At 37.9% G+C, this 20710-nt stretch overlaps 1 protein-coding gene across 1 annotated transcript in view; it reads right to left on the reverse strand.

Moving 5' to 3' along the window:
- COL11A1 (collagen type XI alpha 1 chain) overlaps positions 1-20710 on the reverse strand; it is a 163789-nt gene that overhangs the window by 127655 nt on the left and 15424 nt on the right. The window contains exons 2-4 of the mRNA XM_075182562.1: positions 16196-16363; positions 10183-10396; positions 6662-6824 (exon numbers count right to left, since the gene is read on the reverse strand). Coding sequence (XP_075038663.1) covers positions 6662-6824; positions 10183-10396; positions 16196-16363 — 545 coding nt within the window. The remainder of the gene's footprint in view (positions 1-6661; positions 6825-10182; positions 10397-16195; positions 16364-20710) is intronic.

A 20710-nucleotide genomic window follows, 5' to 3' on the forward strand; every position in this document is an offset into this window, starting at 1 on the left:
AAGACAGCAATTGACTCATTCAAAACAAAGTGCAGTTTATCAATGAAAGGGGTTGTGTAACCTCTAAATATATTTTGTAGGTAGGCATCCCCTTTAAGTAAACACCAAAAAAACTTTGGAATTTAAAAATTGCTCTTACTCTTATCTAATGTGTATATGTGCTGTTCACTCAAAATACTTTAATAAACATGTGTATTAAGTTTAAAAGAAGTGGGAAAACTACAGATATAAAACCCTTCTTTCTGCAAATAGAAATGTGTGGAATGTTCCTTACTTCTCAATCTACGTTCAGGACTGTGCTACTGCTTGTAATTGAGATGCTGGAAAAAAAACATGTACAGCCCACATCATGTACTCACTTCAAGGCAAGGAGTTGACAGGCATCTTTCAGCACTGTCCAAAGGCAAAAAACACTGTGTGGATATAATCCAAAGTTCCACTTCGTATTTTATCATTCACAAAAACGAAATAAACAAGTGGTAATGAAGTAGTTTCAAGTACACTGACACAGAGATCTACACATAAATCCAATGGCAGTAAACGGTATGATTATCCATGTCAAAGAATATCACATTTGTAGATAATTCATCATTAAATGCCAGAAAACTATCGGTGTGAGTGTTTGTGTTTGTATTTGTGTATATAAATATTGCTTCAACCTCCAAACAACCATGAAGGAAACATATTTTAAACAGTGCTACTATGAGTTAAATTAGCTTTTTTCAATGTCACCCCCACCTCTATATACGTTACATCAAATAAAACACACTACAAAATTTATGAAATTATAAATATGTTTACAGTTGATGCAATATAATCATATTTAACCATAGAAACATTCTTCAAATTAATATACTTAAAAATAAATTTGCAATTTGTTCTCCTGTTTGTGTGTTGAAAAGTCAAATATGAGAAACATGAACCTGTGATAACTACCATACAAGAAGCCCAGTTTAGCCTCACTTCAAAGTTTACCTCTTGCCTACACACAATGGAATCAGCCATAACTGAACTGAACCAATATCTAAGAGAATGCAGCCTATTAACTAGGAAATTTATTATATACACATGCAATTGTCATTAGTTTCTATTGATCCTATAAACTATATATTAGTTTGGCCCCACAAAATGGCCGATAACTTGCTAAACTTGCTTTCAAAAATGCCTATAGAAGAGCAGATCTGATTGTTTGACCCCAGCAGATAAATGTACAATCGGACAATGACGGCATACATAGAATTATGTGACAATTGTGTGACCGGAAATTCTGTCTGTCCTGAGCAACATATCTGAAAGATCGCAATCGGTTGTTGGTTGGAATCATCTCTTTATTTGACCCTATACATGCTGGATTTTGCAGCAAATTAGGTCTGATAGCCATTTAAAGCAGCCAGGTAAATACCATGTTTTGTATGATCTTTTAAGATCTAATAAATGTTATTAAACCAACTTCTTATCTTCCACTATCAATAAGTCAGTGAGACTAAACACGTTGAGTAGTTTATTTATTATGGAACAGTGATAACATAGAAAATCTTGTATCACAGCTATTTACCATGCAAATTTCGTCAACTCTTACCACTTTGTGTATGTGGTTCGCACATGCACAGTGGAACTGGAAGCCCCAACAGGCTACCAGTTCCACTTTCTGCAAAGATATTATATAGCAAAAAAGAAATAAAAATATGTAAAAACAGAAGAAATAAAATATTTTAGTGTGTTTAAGGTGAAGGCTCTCTGTTATCGACATCCCGATTTGGCAATAGTGATAGCAGGACAGCAGCATAACATGGACTGCCTCTGCTCTTGTTAAATAGACTTCCCCATGCTGTACATAGGGTAGCTTTTGCCAGAGACTCCTGGCAAAAGCTATCGTTGGCGATACCCAGCCCATGTGCTCTGGTAAATAGCGAAAGGCCCTGAGCCCATTGAAAATGGCTTTTCTCCCTGGGTCATGTGACTGTGCTCATTCTCTTGGGTTGTGTGACTGTAGTATGCTTTATTAGGTAAAACAAAACACAGACAAAGCTCTCCTGACATAGAAGATGTGCTTCATGAATGAATATATTGCAAGTAAAGTAATATTTATAGAAAAAACAGAGCATTGTGTGTATGTTGCTTAAAATAAACATTCTACTTAGTAAATGTTCTAGTAATTCCTATTCTGATTCATGGCAATAATGTGAAAAATAAAAGTAAATGCATTAAACACATTTTTCTAGGTCACAAGGCTCAACTAAATGATCAGAATATGATTTTCTCTAAGAAGGGCATGTAATGGGAAATGCTAGTACAGAAATCGGATTCATAGGGGGAATTCAATTACTGGCGAGGTGGCTCGCGGACATTGCGTCACGCACATTGTCAGCAATTATGGTAGAAATCTACGCTCATTTTTCCTTGCAAAGTGTCTCACGGATGTTCCAAAGACGCTTTGCAGCTAACTGAATTCCCCCTTAGAATGAGTGTTAATGTAGAATATCAAAATAATTGACTATTGTAAAATAATATCAGGGAGGTGTGTTTGGAAATGGAAATTATTGGCTTCACAGCTCATTATATTATTATTCTCCTTATTATGCTCCTAGAGTCAATGCTTCCCCTCAAATCTCTCTCATTGTCAACATTACAATTTCCTCAGTCTCCCATGAGGCGCTGCCTTAGTGTCATCCAGCCAAGATGCAACCAAAACTCTTACCAATTCTCTCATCATCTCCCTATAGTAGGTTAATTGGCTGCCATCAAATTGACCCTAGTCTGTGTGTGTGTATGTTAGGGAATCTAGTCTGTAAGCTCCAATAGGGCAGGGACTGATGTGAGTGCATTTTCTGTATAGCGTTGCGGAATTAGTGACGCTATATAAATAGATGATGATGATAAGCTTCCTCCCTTAACATTCGCTGCACTATTTGGAAATCCAAATGTTTTATGTATGCTCTGTTATCCCCACTGTCTGGCACTGCAAAGCATTGTGTTGTCTTATAAATTAATAATAATAATAATAATAATAATAATAATAATAATGATAACGGGAACCACTATGGAAGTAAAATGTATTTTTATACCTTGTGTAAATGAATTATACTTGAAGGGCCTCATTTAGAGTCGGACGCAAAGTCCGGTTTAGGCGTATCGACCACAAAACCACTATCACGCATGTGCAGCAAGCACCATATCCGCCTGCATCTCGGACGCAATTTACATTTGTGACATTTTGCGGCCTAGTACAGGAGAAAGGGCGGAACGCGGAATTGTGAAGGCGTGAACCTGTATAATATAGAGACGGGGTGTGACCCCGTAAGTAAATCCTGGACGCAGTAAGGCACAGACGCAACACACAGCAAAAAAGGTCTAAAAGTGTGGGGCAGGATTTAGTTGGCGCAATTATTTAGCTAGCTGCACGAACTGGTCGCAGCTCGGTATGGTATTACGAGTGGGACGCACCTGGGGTTGCATGCCACTCGTAATACCCTGCAAAGCTGCGGCACACTCCCACTCCTGCACATCTTAGACGCACATTGCGCCCGACTCTAAATGAGACCCGAAGTTTGCAGCTTAGTGTTGGATAAAAGTTGAATATCTATTGTAGCAGTTATCTTTAAAGAAAATAAATGTTTTATTTTTTTATTATTGTTCTTCTTGAAGAAGAAATGTTGGCTTTCATAAAGATAGTAGAAATCCATGACATCCAAAGTCCTAGTTTCATAACAGATTAGCAAATAATTACGCTGAATCTTCTACAATTTAAATACTCCTCATTTAAAGGAACTCTAGTTTACATGCTGTGTGACTGAAGAGAAAGGTCTGTTTATTTCTAGATGTAATAAACACAGGAAAGTTAAATAAATCTGCATAGTGTAAAATAATAACTTAATGTTGACATACTTAACATTAGTAGTACATTAAATGCATCAGACTTAGGCTTACAGAACTTAAAGGACAGAGTTAACTGACTTAGTAGAGATATATATTAAAAAGGTATGTAAATATTAAATAATTAAATAATTGAATGGAGGGGAGAAGCTGGGGCCCATGGGTTGTCACTTTAAGGCAAATCCATGAGGGTCAGTATACCAACTGTTAACAGTCAAATTCAGGTACAAATGATGGTGTTATTTGAAGCATAATTCTGTCATGATTCTGCACTGATGTAGGTAAGACAACGGCAGATCATTGCTCATAGGAATAGCTTAAGCAGACATGGCAGTCCTAATGATAGAAGTTGCAGTGTTTAATGGCAGATAATGCAAAGTTAGATCTGACTGTGGGTCAATAGACCCACAGTCAGTGTCAAGTATGACCTGTGTTAAATTCACAGCTTTTAAAAGTTAGTGTAAGTACATCACAATTGTATTCATGTCTAACAAGTATAACTGCCTATGAACCGTGCTTGTCCAGGATGAATTTTATAGCATCCAGGTTGGCAAATGGGGTAGTTTTACTGCCACATATGGAGTTGTGAGCAAGTTGGTTTGGAAAAGTTTCAGCGCACGTAACACACAGCTACACCAAGCAGAACAGCAATTTCTTACATGTACATGTATATTACACCTAAATAATGTACATCCACTTATTGTTCACTTCAATAAGTCAGATTAAAGCAAGTAGAGTAACTGATAATGTCCAATACCTTACTTGGGCCATATTAATCAAAGTTCAAAAGGGGCATCAGGACAGGGGCTCACCATAAGACTATCTTTAATGGATCCTCGATATTAGAAGACCTAAAGGATTTCTTATATGAGGCCCTTGGTCTCCTAGGAGGATAATTTTAAGGAGGACCTGTCACCAGATCCTCTGTCATCCTTTTTTATTGTACAAGGAACTATATAGAAAGTCCAAAGATAGGGTTCAAGCCCAGAGACAGCATTTTATTCAGTGTTCAGTTCTGCTCTCCCCTGGGCAGTTACACTCCAGCTGGCACAGCATTAAAGTTATGAAGTATGGAAGAAGCCAACCCAGGAGCCAGTACTCTATTCTAACAGACAACATCGACCTTCAGTTCAGCTGTTAGACTGCGATCTGCTGTCACATGCCGACTTCTTCTACATGCTGAATGGGCCAGTAGCATGCCAGGAAAGAGCATAGTGCGCTGAATAAAATCCTCTATCCCAGGAGAACCATTTTTTTTTGTTAAATCAGTCTATGGCTATATGTGTTTCCTATAAATTGCATTGATTCTCCTTCTGTCCTATTGCATGTGTTCTAGCAGAGTTCCCACAATGATCAGGCTACACTGGGAAGACTATCTCACTGGAATCTATGGATGATAGTTCTTTTTACCTCAGAGGTATAGACCATTTTGAAGTGTCACACATGATATTATGGAATGCTCTCCCTCGCACAGTAAGACTCTCCTCTGGTCTACAAACTTTCAAGCGTTCTCTGAAAACCTACCTCTTCAGACAAGCTTATAATATTCCTCAGCCACCTTCTTAACCTCGCTACCTTTAGCCTGTTACACAATTTCACACAAGACAACAACCCCCTGACCAACATTGTTGTATGACAGGATCATTTAGCTTATGAGTCACTTTTACCTTTGCAGTCTGGCTGGGCCAAAATGCATAATGTAGACTTAACCTCATGTGTCAATCTCCCATTGTCCCATAGAATGTAAGCTTGCGAGCAGGGCCTTCTCACCTTTGTCTGTTTTACCCAATTTGTTTATTAGTTTATTATGTTTGTCCCCAATTGTAAAGCGCTACGGAATATGTTGGCGCTATATAAATAAATGATGATGATGATGATGATATTAAATGTACAAAGAAATGTTATAGGTCATTTTTCAGAATGACTGTGTATTTCACAGTTATAAAATATCACATTACAGATTATTATTACAGTTTTTATATAGAGTTTACATATTATGCAACACTTTCAAGTCATAAGTCCCCGCTCAAGTGGAGCTAACAATCTATATTCCCTACCAGATCATTTCATTTTGTTAGAAACCAGTTAACCTACCAGTATACCTTTGCATTGTGGGAGGAAATTAGAGAGAAACTAGAGAGAACCCACACAAATGTAGGGAGAACATACCAACTCCACACAGATAGCGATCTCGTTGGAACCGAAGCCATGAATCCAGCTCTGCGAGGCAGCAATGTAAACCGCTGTGCCTCCACGATGCACCGTGCAGATGGTACTAAGTTGTTTTAGACATGCCTTACTCATACTTGCCTACTTTTAGGCACTGAAGTCCAGGCGATCCCAGACAGGGGGCGTGACTAGTGGGCGGGAGGGGCGGGGCGCAGTCAGTTGCGTCATTTTGCCTCGCGTCGGTGGGGCAGGGCCAAAATAATGCGATTCACCGCAAATCGCATTGTTTTGGCGAAGTATTTGCCGGATGCAGGAGACTTGCCTGCTCTCCCGGGAGTCCGGGAGTCTTGGAGACCGATCCGGATTTCGTGAGTCTCCCAGACATTCCGGGAGAGTTGGAAAGTATGGCCTTACTTCTAGCGCAATATAACACAATTAATCATGCGCTGCATTGCATACCTTATCTGAGAGAAAGCAGGTCTGTTTGTAACTTGCAAAGCTGTGATTATGTATAATGTTGGCACATTTCCATTTACTAACATACAACACAGACCCTCTAGAACAATCGACTCAGCAAGCACATTCCTTTTTCATTTGAAATTATTACTTTATATCTTACCTCAAACACCTCCTCGTCCAGGATGCGAGTCCCAAACACAGCGATGCCATTGGTATCCAGCACAGGTTTGTCACTTCTTGGTAGGGCCTTGGTAATCTTTTTTTTGCAATCCACAATCATTGTGACCGTATTCTTCTCCACGCTGACCGCAATCCGGTGCCACCTATGGATGTGAATAAAGCCATGTGTCCAATGAGCCCATAGACAAACTGCAGAGCATAAAAATACATTGATGCTACTTCGTGCACAAGCTATGTGTGGTGATGTAATTGTGTTATTTTATTGATAAATCCTAAGTAATCTGAGATTAAGGAGGAGGTCGAATATGAAAGTGTTATAATGTTATGTGTTCATTGTGGTTCATGGTACATTTTGCAATTTTATGATCCCTTTATATTATCTATGCTGTCTAATTCACTCTTTGGCTCTGACGTTATAAACAGTTCTAAAATTGAAGAGGAAAATTGCACTGGAAAATAGACAAAAATTGAATATGTCTTTTAGTACCAATTTAAGACTAAAATATATATTATTGTTCTTCAAAAGAAGAACTATTTGTGCTACCGAAATGCTTTTATTTAGTTAATATTTAAACACCTGTTATTTTAAGTGTCCTTATCCTAATTTGGTATTTCAGAACACCATTATCATTTGTGATTGTTTCATTCTTATATATATTTATATATCCCCTGTGATGTGGTTGTAGCCATCAGTCCACCATCAGAACAGCCAGTTTGAAGCCCGACTAATGTTAGTATGTTTCAAAAGATGATCTAAATTACTGTAGAACAGATGTCTGATTTAATACCATGAGTCAGGACCAGAATATTGCTTACAGAAGAATGCAGTTTCCAAAGACATAATACTTTTTGTTTTGGGCTAAATTTTTCTTTGATTAGTTGGAAAAGTAAATAAGGTATTATTACAGTTAAAGTGCATTAGTATTAGCATGTAGGGCTTGGAGAGGTTGAATGCCTGCTGGAGAAAAAGACTGATCCCAGGAGAACCTGATTGCTCAGTTTGACAGTCCTAGTTGTAACTATTGAGATACAGCTAAAAGTAACAGCTGACTCTTGATTGGATACATGCCGGCACTATAAAATTAGGATCCGCCTGCCATTTGTAGCTATTTCTTCCAATGCTTATAGATAACAAAGTAAATAGTTTTGTAGAGGATCCCACTAATAGTAACAGTACCCTGCTGCATTCAAAATATAATGAGGGTCATAGGGCTCTATTCATTAGGGGCCTGATTTAGAGTCGGACGCAAATTCTTTTGTCCAGTGCAAAAAGCACTTTTGGGCAAAGATCCTTCTCAGAGACGGATCTCCCCATTGCACCTCTCTGCGCTTAGAGAGGTGGAACAGGGGAGGTAGTGGGTGAACCTAGCAATGTAAAGGCGTGTTCACAACTTTACATGCTATTTTGAGTGAAAGCAACCGCAAATAGGTCTCTAGGAGACATATCTTTTACGGGTGCTTTCAGCTGGTGCAAAAGACCTTGATGTATTAAAAAACAAAGTAAAAAAGGTGTGCACACCCTCCCAAACAGCAAAACCAACCCCTGTGCTGTTTGGGGGGGGGAAAGAACAACTTTTTTTTTTTTTTTTACTTTTTTTTTATTTATTTAATTATCTGCCTTACAGGGCGCTGTGCATGATACACTTGCACACCGGCCCATAAGGAAGTTAAAGAGGCGTGTTTGTGCAATTTGCACAGTATTCTAAGTCACACAGATCTAAAGATCCGTGCCACTCTAAATACTGTGTAAATTACAGGATGCAATTTATACTTACAATTTCAGTGTACTTTGTGTCCGACTCTAAATAAGGCCCTAAATGTAGAAAGTTCTATCTCTGGTGAAAACGGGTGTCTCTCTATCTATCAAGGGGTCACTGTCGGCAACAGTTTCCCCATTCAAAGCTTTATTATTTGAATAAAACTATTCTTTTATTCGGCAATAGTTTTTAAATATTTTTGTTAGGTATTTTTATCTTTTGTTTTAATATTTATTTTATTACTATTTATTTTTCATTAGTCTGGGATTACAGTTCCACTGTGCATGTGAGAACCTGTTAGACTGATCATACACGCCCATATATCCCGGGACTGGCTAGCGAAGCAGATAGTAAAACCCCCCTGTGTCTTGGAAAGATTTTAATGATAAATAATGGCGCTGGGGCTTTTCTACCGCTGCTATAAACATTGAGAGAAAACAACCCTATCGCCATGTATTTGTGAATATGCCTGACAGTAAAGGAGAATAGGTAGGGTGTTTTACACAACAACAGTGGATGGTGGAAAATACCTTTAATGTGTCAAGAACTATTGAATCCCAAGCAGTGATATGAAAACCTTACAGAACATTTCAAAACCTGTCAACGTGACAATCTGACAGGTGGCAGCAGTTTTTCATGTGTGGTTCTCAAAAGACAACTGTATATTTATTAAGTTTTGACATCACTTGCATGATTACCCTAATTTACAATAACAATATAACTAAAAGGGCCTTCTTGGCAGAGATAATTTGAAGTTTGTTAACCAAACAAGCAAACAATTTATCAAAAAAAAATATGCATTCATTATTTTAGTGAACAGCAGGAAGAACACGTGTCCAGCCTTACTGTAAATAAAGTTTTGTCCAATTTGTTTCAGGGAACAGTAGCCATTGCAACCTACCAATAATTAGCCTTATATTTTACTTCAGTTATACAAAGAAAGCTAATGTCTGATTAGTTGTTCTGTATTACTCTAGATGTACATTATGGAAGCAAATTAACTCCTACTTTCTTTTAAGTATACGCAGAACTATATGCAGAACTGCCTATAGACGTCAAATGATATGTAATCCAGATTATACCATGAGGCTATAGGGAGCCACACAAATGCTACTTAAATACTAACATGACACAAATGCAGGGGTGTCGAGAGGGTGGGGCGCAGGCTCAAAGTACCGTGGCCCGAGCCTGGAAGACCTGGCCTGCCTGTGTAGTGGGAGGAGCCCCCAATGTAGTGTGGACACGCCCCCTCTGAAGGGGCCCCAAGGAGTTGCTGACCAGAGGCCCAAAATTCCTCTTAGCAGCACTACACAAATGTTGAATATATCTTTAGTTGTTAATTATGGAATTATGAAGTAAAGTCTCTGTCCTTGGTAGTATGCCTTTTTGCCAGCCCCTACCCATAGTTTTTATTTCTGCATCTATTTTGTCTATCTTGTTTTCACAACTGTCTGGTGTTGTGGAGTACTGTGGCATCTTATATAATAGTAATAATAAAATTATGTTTGCAAAACTTATAAAGGGTGCAACTGCACAGTAGTAAAGTGCCCCAGGAATTTATTCTCTATTGTTGGCAAATTTACTTTTAAAGGCAAAGTACAATACAATATAATTTGTATCACAACATATAATATACAATTGTACATACTTTTACCTAAACACACACAAGTCTATGAAAGAAAGCTTAGCAGTCATTGCAGTCATTCACTAACAACCAATGCAGTGTTGCGCAGTTAATACTCACTTTCCGTCTGCAACATTGACAGTGCTAAAAATGGGGTAATCCTCAGGTGCAGGTTTTCCATGCTGATCTTCATACAGGAAGACAGGGGACCTGCCGACCTCCACTCCGAGCTGCTGCACACCTTTCTGATTGTATATTGATAGGATAAACGTCTGCAGGCCCTTCTTGGGCTTAATTGTTAGCAGAATTGAGAAATCCTTTGGGAATACTCTCCCTAAAAGAGAGAGTAAGAGAATCAGCAATGAGAAAATGGAAAAAAACAAAAGTTAAATTGGAGCTATTCTGGTATTCTACAATTATCAAACGTATCAAGATTATCAATCCATATTCTATAATGAAGCATCCCCAGCCTCTATGGGGAATTGTGAACAATTTGTACAGGTAGTTGCGCAAAATGGTTGTGTAACCCATAGTTGCCTAATCTCCCGGAATGTCCGGGAGCCTCTCAAATTTATATATATATACACACACACACAAAATGGTCGAAGTGGAAATTTAGAACTGGCTGTATGGGAAGTGTAGGGGGAATATAAGTGAATGGAGTTTGATAATTTTACAATGGAGGCTGTAGGAGAAGTGGCAGTATCGCATAGCAATGTATACAACCCCCCCTATCTTTTTTTATTTTATTTTAGAAATATGCTGCACCAGTTGCAATGATGTCACAAGCAGGCAACATGAGATTTTTTTCTTCATTGACCAATTTAATGAACTCCAATATAGAGACATTGAGCAAGTTTTTTTCCGTTTACTGCGCAATAACATTATGCACAGACATTGAGGACTTGCTTTAGCAGCTTTTGTGCCAAGATCGCCTTGTGATAAAAAACAGCACTATATACAACTGATGTAATTGTCTGACTTCTAGTTCATACTCTATTTTGTAGAATGAAGCAGAAGAGTGTCAGCTTATAGGGCTAGTGTGTATAAAAGGTAGCAAAGTTTGACATTCATGCTTAACGGGCAGCATGGTGGCTAAGTGGCTAGTGCTTCTGCCTTACAGCCTTGGGGTCATGAGTTCAATTCCCGACCACCTTATCTGTGATGAGTTTGTATGTTCTCCCCATGTTTGCGTGGGTTATCTCCGGGTGCTCTGGTTTCCTCCCACACACCAAAAACATACTGGTAGGTTAATGGGCTGCTAACAAAATTTACCCTAGTCTGTGTGTCTGTGTGTGTGTTAGAGAATTTAGACTGTAAGCCCCAATGGGTAGGGACTGAATTGAGTGAGTTCTCTGTACAGCGCTGCGGAATTAGTTGAACTATAAAAATAAATGATGATGATGAACGTATTAAATGTTTTTAATTGCAACTAAACCAATCTCTTTAATGTACTGGTTAGGATAGCCAACATATTTGAGCAGAGTAAGTACAGGCTAAATAAATAAAATATATACATAAGAATATGTATTGGAATTGGTTTTAACCTCGCCTCCTGCTACAGTCCTGCATCTGCAGGCCTAAGATGCCTTTAACTCTTTCATAAAATATCTTCCTGCCGCAAGCTTTTGTTGAAGACTAAGTTAATTAAATACCTTTGTGGAAGCCATAAGCATTTCCAGGACGCTACAGGTCTTGGCTTGTAAACAGATATATGAAGAAGACACTTGTAAGGTCTTGCTTATTTACTACAAACGTAAAAGGGATCACAGCCAGAAGCAGGTTTCTATTAGTAGCACAAGTCTAAGAAACCCTTCTACATCACTGAATTCCAGCTGCAGACTACCCCAAGAAAACAGATATGGTTTGCTTGGCTGATGTCTGCCAACATTGTCTCTGTCTAGAGTCTGCACTGATCTAAAAGCTGATCATTCATTGGGTCCCCTTTACTTATACTGACTTTTTACTGACAGTTTTTCTTTCTAGATATAACTGTAAAAATAAATGATCAAACAAAACTAATAGGGTCTGAACGTTGCAAGTAATAAACTATTTTTAAATGTAAGTTACAGTTTATACAATCTCCCAAAGTTTACTTTTTTCAGAGAAGACATTTCATAATGACTGCGTAAAGGGCAACAAACGTTTGATATATTCCAGTCGAATATTAAGGCTAATTTGTCTCATGAATTTTTCATGTGGAACTAAAAGATGTTTTAGAATATATCAGGTTGGAAAAGTCTGAGCTATTTCTCGGATCAGGACACAGATCCACAAAGACCGAATACATTAGATCAGGGGAAAAGACATAGGGCTAGATTTACTAAACTGCGGGTTTGAAAAAGTGGAGATGTTGCCTATAGCAACCAATCAGATTCTAGCTGTCATTTATTTAGTGCATTCTACAAAATGACAGCTAAAATTTGATTGGTTGCCATAGGCAACATCTCCACTTTTTCAAACCCGCAGTTTAGTAAATCTAGCCCATAGTCACTTTCTAAAATGGAAGAGGAAATTATGAATTAGAACAGGGAGAGGCAGCAAATCCTTACAATCTCTCGCAAATGGCACAGTACCCTAAGATTCCTTAAGATTTCTGGATGATTTGTTGTTTGAGGTAAAATAGTTAAACAGCATTTTAGAGTTGGGACAAGCTCACAACTTTAAATCAGGTTGTACATTTCCCCTTTTCGACCCACAACATGTTTTTTTTCGAGCAGCAAATTTTGCACCCAGTTGTTGGATTTAACCATAACGCTAAATCTTTTTTTTGTATAGAATAAATTAAGGATACTTTAATTCGGAAGAGAATCTTGGTAATAATTGTAATTTATGAAAGTATTAAAATGAAATCACCTTTGATCCCTTTTATAGATAGAAAAATCTTCTGCAGACAAGCATGGGATATCCCCCTAAATGTGCCTTTTCCACCCTTCAAACTCATTTAAATAATCCAAAAGCAAAATTTAAACTTTGCATGGACATTTGAGGAACACCCGCAATCCGTACAGCATTTCTCATCAGAAGATGCCACGTTTTGTACCCTACAGATGATGCCAACGTGAATAACAAATACATCTGATTTCTTATAAAAACAAAAAATACTTGTGGGATGCGCTCGTTTTGGATTTTTATAAATTACCTTTATAGTCAAGTATGTATTCTGCTATTATATATGCCTTGTATTAATTCTGTGTCTCTGTCTCATTTGATGTCAATATATAATACTTAATTAAACTTCAGCAAAATAGTAGCTCTCACTTGAATTGATAAATGTCCATTATTACCTCTCCAAATGCATGTCAATACTAAAAATGCTAAATATATATGAGAAAATAGATTCTATGTGCTGAAATTGTAAAGTGAAAATGGTGATTGGATGAAATAAATATGTATATAAAGTAAAACCTTGAACTATATTTTTGCTGTTCTGGAATCATGGATGATAATATGCAAAATACAGGCATGAATCATCCTCACTGACCCCATAATTGTATTTTATGTAGCTGTAACCTGACTACAACATTAACTGAGAAGAGTGTGTTCATATTTCAGTGGAAGATATTGAAAATCTGATGTATGTTCAGATGTTTCTTTCAAAAACCTCAAGGAAACCACATGTGGCTTCTTTTGTTTCATGGTTAATTTTTTTTGTATAACTACAGTCTTGTACAAATATTTACAAATCTCTGATATATCAGAGCTTGTTGTAACAAGAAGTTGAATAGGAAAACATTTACATATAAAAATGTCTCATTTGAAATGAATCTTTCACTATTTACTAACATAGATTGACATAAATGGACAGTGTTCTGCTGCCTTGAATAACCGTAAAGAATTTTCTAATTAGTAACTATGCACTAATCCCGTGCTACACCACATTTTACAAAAAGAAAACCTGTTTGCCAGTTTGAATGATTACATGGGCAGATGCCAATGCAATTAACATATTGATACTGCCCCACTGAGCAAAGCTACCCTAGACAACTGCCTACCCAAATAATACGAATTTTAAAATATACTGTCAGGCGCCGTCCCCGCATACTTCCTCTTTTGCAGGGACGGACACCCTCATGCTGCCCACAATCCTCGCTCCCTTCCTATCTTGGCAGGCAGCCCTCAGTGCGCACGTGTGCCCATTGCCGGGCAACGGGACACGCTTCTGCTCTACAATGCTGGCAGTCCTCTGTACGCACACGCTCCCGTTGCCAGACAACGGGACGTGATTCTCACCAGCATTGTCGGCGGTCAATGACGTCACTGACCGCCTAATTTAGCCTCTCTATATAAAGCAGACTCTGGCACCCCATTGCTGACAGAGTATTAGGCTATATTCAGGTCCAGCATTTTGGTTCTTGTCTTGGTATTTGATTTCTGCTTGTTCCTGACCACTCTCTTTGATTTTTGATTTGGCTCCTGCTGTTCTCTTGGTTGACTCCGTCATTCCTGATTATTATCTTGGTATTTGCATTGGATTCTGCTATCTTGGTTCTGACCCAGCTTCCCAGACTACCCTTTGTAATACTGATTTGGCTTCTACGTGACCCCCTGTTACTGACCGGCTTGTCTGACTATTCTCTCACCATCTACCTCACCAGTAACTAACATTGAGGGCTGCGACCTGGATGCCTCTTCCAGCTAAGTCTATACCTCCTTGCAGGGGTCCCTGGTGAATACCAGGGGCGTGTTAAACCTTGTGCCTCGGTGCTCAGTAGCGCCAACTGCTGGTAGCTAATCGCCATCAAATCTACCAGTGTTTGTGACATATACATTTTACATGAAAGGCCAAAAATTGTTGGGGAGAGCAAATATTAAAAGCTCATAGTTTTTTTTATTTTAGGTCAGAAGCAAAGTATGTTTAAATCTATCGTGGGTAAAATATATTGCTCCATAAATAAAAAGGAATACATATGCAGTGAAAATATGTGTAACATAGAACTTTAGCCACTGATCACTAGGAGAACAATAGAATGTTTTAGGACGAAACTTTGATTCTGTCAGCATGGATGGAAGGTGTGGAGTATATGGAACACCTGATTGGTTGGCTATGGCTCTTGTCCAATAAGGTGTAGCATTCACTTTCTCATTCCCATCCTGGCAGATTTTAAGCTTCCACCTAGTCCTCTCCACAGTGCTGACAGCTCTCTCCACTGCTAGCTGTAAACTATTGTGCTCTCCTGACAATGATCAGGTAGCATTAGAGTCCTGGGGGAATGTGGGGTACCTTATATTGCTACATGGAGTAGCTACATAATGAGGGAAGATTGTCAATAGTTGACAACCATCTTACAGAGAACTTGTCACTGAGGGTGTAGCATTTTTTGTATGTTTTTAATTAATCCCACACCAATAAAAAAAGGGAATAAAATATCTCCTTCTCCCTCCTACATGACTGCAATAAATCAAATGATATTCTCCTTGTTGTTAATTTAACTTTGTATGCCACTGAGAAATCAATAACTATATTTGTTTAACTTCTCCGCCATAAACAAAATGTATTTAATTTATCTTATGGTAACCATTTAAGGAATTAACCAATTGCTCAGTTTGGTAGCTTTAAATTAATTAATACAGGTATTAAATATGTGGGGATACTAAACCCACAAAACCAGTGAAAATGTCATTTGTAAGTTTTAAAAATCTTGTTTTTCTAACAATTAGGGATCCACAATCGTTATATGTGCGACTAATGGCATTCAGCCATTTAGCCTGTCAGCCAAATGACAAAATATGTGTTGAAGTAGGCCACACATGGGCTCAGATGAAATTGCTTGTGTTTATAATGATTGAGTGCTTGTGGTTTGAAATGATTATTAAATGATTAGACTTGGTGGCCCTATTTATGATTAAATTGACTGCAGACCTAATTGTTCAGTGAACAATTAAATCATTCCATGACTGTATTGTTATACACTTGCATGTAGACCAGCTATTTGTAAAACATTGTTGAAAGATTAATGTATACCACTTAGCGATCAGATGTTGCTCATTCAATATCAGATAGAGATGTCGTGGATGTGTCATATATTGAACAAACCATACGTCATTTTGTTTAAAACCAGTATGATTAGAAGTTACCGGGTCAAGCTTTGCATAGCAACATAGGTCAAGTTACAATATCTTCGCATCTTACCTGAAAATAATTGGTTCATTGGGGCACTAAGCTGGGCATGTTTTTGAACTCTGTATGCTGTGTCTGATCCTTTGGATGCCTTCCTGTTTGTGCAAAATCCTGCTGTTCTTGTCACACCTTCTGGTGTACTGTGAAAATCTAATGCTCTGAGTACATCGACTGGTCCAGCTGAAAAACATATAAGCAAAAAAAACAGTTAGGTGACTGTAGCAGTAATTTCTATGTTTATATAACTAATACCATTATTTTATATGCAATTGCATTTTCTATAATAAAATAACATCAGCCAATCTCTCTAAGAACACCAACTTGCTACAAATCATCAGAGTTATATGATATTAAATAAAATGTTACCTTTGACTTTGTAGGCATGAATAACACAAAATACAAATTAGAAAGTTACCTAGTGCATCGCAAAAAATACAATTATTGGGTACTTAGGGAAAAAAACATGGAAAATATATAAAGTTATTTTATCACCTAAAGGGTGTCCTTATAAGTCGATTTTCTAGTTATAAACCCCAGTCCAAAACTGAAGAATCTCTTTAAATACAAGCTTTTTAGCACACAACATGTGCATGCACTACAGTATCACACCTATACTCATTTGATGTTGCAATCAGTGCTTAGTACACAACAATGTTTTATTTAGAATTCTGCAAGTGTCCCAACATCCAAATATACCAGGAAATAGCCATTGGCTCTTTGGCATTGTGGCTAGACCTTCTCATACATAGTTTCAGATATTCTGTATTTTGATTCTATATCTGTTTACTTGCTCAATTTGGACATAAAAAACATTTCAGAAGGTATGGAAGAAGTCTTCACGCAAGCCTTTCCATAGAGATATTGGTCAAATATGTAAAATAAGCAATCTTTTCAAGGCTCAGTAGCATAAATGATCACACAGCCATGTGTAGTCATGCTAGGAAAGTACTAGAGGGTATAGAGGCAGAATAGGCTTTTGTTATAGTGGACACCTACAGAGTAGTGTCAGAATTTTGGCACAATAAATAAGTGTCTGTAGTAAAATAGATGGGACTTATATGAATGAGACAATTGTTCTTTGGACACCTATAGGAACATGCCTTATACAAATATGTTCTTTAAAGGACTGTCAGGCCAGTTTGCAGGTGACAAATTTGGGTTTTGAGTAAAGTCATCTGCTGATCTAAATAGTTGGTGCTACTTACATTCCAACCTTACCCATCACTAAGTAACACCAGGTACATACTACAGTGTTTTCAGACGATTATTGGGACAATCAAATGATAAACGACCGTTCGGCCTAATATCACATTAGTGTGTATGCTCCAATGGTGAACGATTATCGTTCCAAAGCACATCTTATCATTTCATTTGATTTTTAAACCGGACTAAAAATGTCATATAACGGTGGAACAATGCTGTTCCAAATCTGCAGTGTGTATGCACTCACGACTGGCAGTGTCCACAGATCTCTATGGAGTGTGCAGAGTCACGATCATTTCAGCCAATGGTTATGACAGATGAAGAGCACAGATCTGAAGGTAAATTGTATAAAATGTGTTTAGTGTGTACATATGAATCGGCATGCTGAACCTAATGTTTTCAAAAAATGACTTACTATAGCAATATTACAGATTTCCAGATTATCTTGTTTTAGTTTATATGCATGTTTTTGGTTATTGAGGGTGTTGTTTCTCTGAATGCATTAAAAGGCCTCTAGACATAAAACACAAATGAGTCAAATATGTAAGAAACTCCTACCATTCATAAATATACTTATGTATTTCTATTTGCCTTAAAGCTGAGTGCATGTTATTCTTCTTGTTCTGTACAGTATACAGTAGGCTTATGTAGGCACCAAACTTTCCAAGCAGGACCTGATTAATAGTTCAGAACTAGGCTAATACGCTCGTATGTCTCTCTCGCCTTCCACTCCAGACTAATATAGGGTAGGTAAAAATAAACTCATCCATAACTCAAATCCACTTTTATTTTTAAAAGGGTCGCTTGAATCTTTTTCATTCATTTCATTTTCATTAAAATCAGAACTGTATAGCAGAATGGAGACATAAACAAGAGCTACTGAAGGTGAAAATATAAAAGTGGATTGGGCTGTCACACCTGAGCCTTTCGTCAAGATTTAAACATGACTACATTTTTCTTTCAAGGTTTCTTTTTACTTTTGAAAGCAGCTATTGTCTTATATTTTAAAATTAATTTCAGTTTCCTCTATGTGTGACAATTTTGCACCCCGAAAGCGTTGTGCCCTAGGCTACAGCCTAGTCAGCCTATCGGATAATCAGGCCCAAGGGATTATGTACGTAACTACGGCAGTATTTAATTAAGTACTTCAGTATATGTATATATGTGTATATGTATAAGTGTGTATATATATATATATATATATATATATATATATATATATATATATATACATATATATTACAGGTTCAAATATATAAATATCTAAACAAATATCTTGTTGGCAGTCTGTTTTGAAAAAAATGCTTTATTTGAATAAATAAAGCATTTGTTCATTGAATATATCCTGCCTTAGTAGAAGAAAGATTGTGGTGATACAGCTGCAATCCTTGTTACATAGGAATAGCACATGGGTAGATAGAGAGTCCTGGAGCATAGAAGATGCCTAATTCATTTGGGGTATTTTCTAAAGTTTCTTTCACAAATGCTCAAAGCAAAAACAGGAATATATCCACGTCTTTAAGAAAAGCCTGGCCTGGCGTGTTGTATTACACTTCAAGAGCATCGGCATATATATCTATTAGAATACCAGGTTCTGCTCCTGCCCTTTATGGATGATTTGGCAGCTAAAAACCCTCTTTGGTCCTCAACAATTCACAGGAGACTTATTTCACGTCCAGAGGGCATTTCAGTGCTCTTTAAAGGGGATTAGGAAGAGCTTTACGGAAGGGAAATGAGATTAGCAGCTATAAGACAGCTTTACAAAAAATATCAGGGAAAAGTTTAGCCACACCAAAGTGACTTGTCACATACAGTACTTCCTTATCGCAGCTGATAGATCCACTGTATGGGCAGGTTTAATCTATAATGATTGAAGGGCTCTGCGTCATGCTTTTCAAATATTTACATACAGAGGGCCAAATAGATCACATAACTGCTGATTTGTACGTTTAGCTATTTTTTACATATTTTCAATACTGGTCATCTACATAATATATAATACCATGCCTACTCTCAACTGAATATCATTGTATCTTTTCTTATATTATAAACATTTGCACAGCACATGACTGGAGTAGAATCACATGCCAAGCAACAGTGCCGCAGAATATGGATGGCATACCGGTATACAACATTGCTGTTATACAATGCACAGTTCCTTAAAGATATATATTTTTGTCCATATCTAAGTAAGCAGAATATATTGGGCTGAAAGAAAACATTAGTGGACCCTATAGAAACCATGTGTCACCCAAAGGTGAAAAAACCCACGCATATATATGTGGCTTAGATAGGGGAGGTGCATAGGCAAACCGAGGGGGGTTTTCTAGTGGCTGGAAATCCCCCTCCAAGCCTGGGGCACTGTATAATTGAGGTGGCTGGATCCTGCTCCAGCTTCACACAGCTCTTCTTGAAAAGGGAGAGCTGCATGCACCTAACAGTAGTGCACGCAGCATTGTCCATGTATATTATGGGGATAGGAAGAGATGGAGAGCAGACAAGCACTGTCTAAAATTATAGCAATGCTCCCATGCATGCTGGTCACGCCCACTGGTGGCGTGGTGTGGAAACCCCCCCCTACAAATCCTGCGTTTGCCCCTGAGGTGGGTCCCATTTCACCTGCACCCCTTGATGCTATGGTATATTTACCTTTGATTTATCAGGGGTATTCTCATAGAGCTATCAGGTTCAGATGGAAGAACACCTTTCCAATTCTGCAGCAGACTCTATAGCTACCCATTAGTCACATTCACAAACAATGCTCTACTCAGAGTGAGTGATCTTAGCAGTGTAGTGTGACACTATGTCTGTCCCTCAATAAATGGGGAAACCCAAATGTACTAACAGCACATTCTAGAAGCAGGCCATGTCCAAATGCAATGTGCTGGAAAACAAAGCTGGCATCTCTGGGACCAAAAGAGTTAAAACATTACTATAGTAAAAGCCATTACCAAAACTTTTCTTCTTTAATGTTGGAGTTATTTACATGCCAGAAACCCAAATGTCCTTCTTTACAACCTTATTCTCTCCAAGCTCACTGCAGAGCTGTCCTCATAGCTGTAAGGAAGGACACGCAGTTTCCCGCTGTGAAGTGTTTGATATGCTGGACAAGCTACAGGAGTTCAAGAGTAGAAGAATGTATCTCTTCATCCTTTGCCAAAGCTTTAGTACAGTAAATTCAAGACTGTATTACGTGTGATATAATAAAAAGCAGACATTATTGAATGCATAAAGTAACATTGCTTTGTCTATCTCTTCAGTTCTGCAAATCATCACTAAGGACCTCATTTAGAGTCGGTCGCAAAGTCCGTTTAAGAAGTGTAG

Source organism: Mixophyes fleayi, chromosome 8 (genome assembly GCF_038048845.1).
Source record: "Mixophyes fleayi isolate aMixFle1 chromosome 8, aMixFle1.hap1, whole genome shotgun sequence".
NCBI lineage: Eukaryota > Metazoa > Chordata > Amphibia > Anura > Limnodynastidae > Mixophyes > Mixophyes fleayi.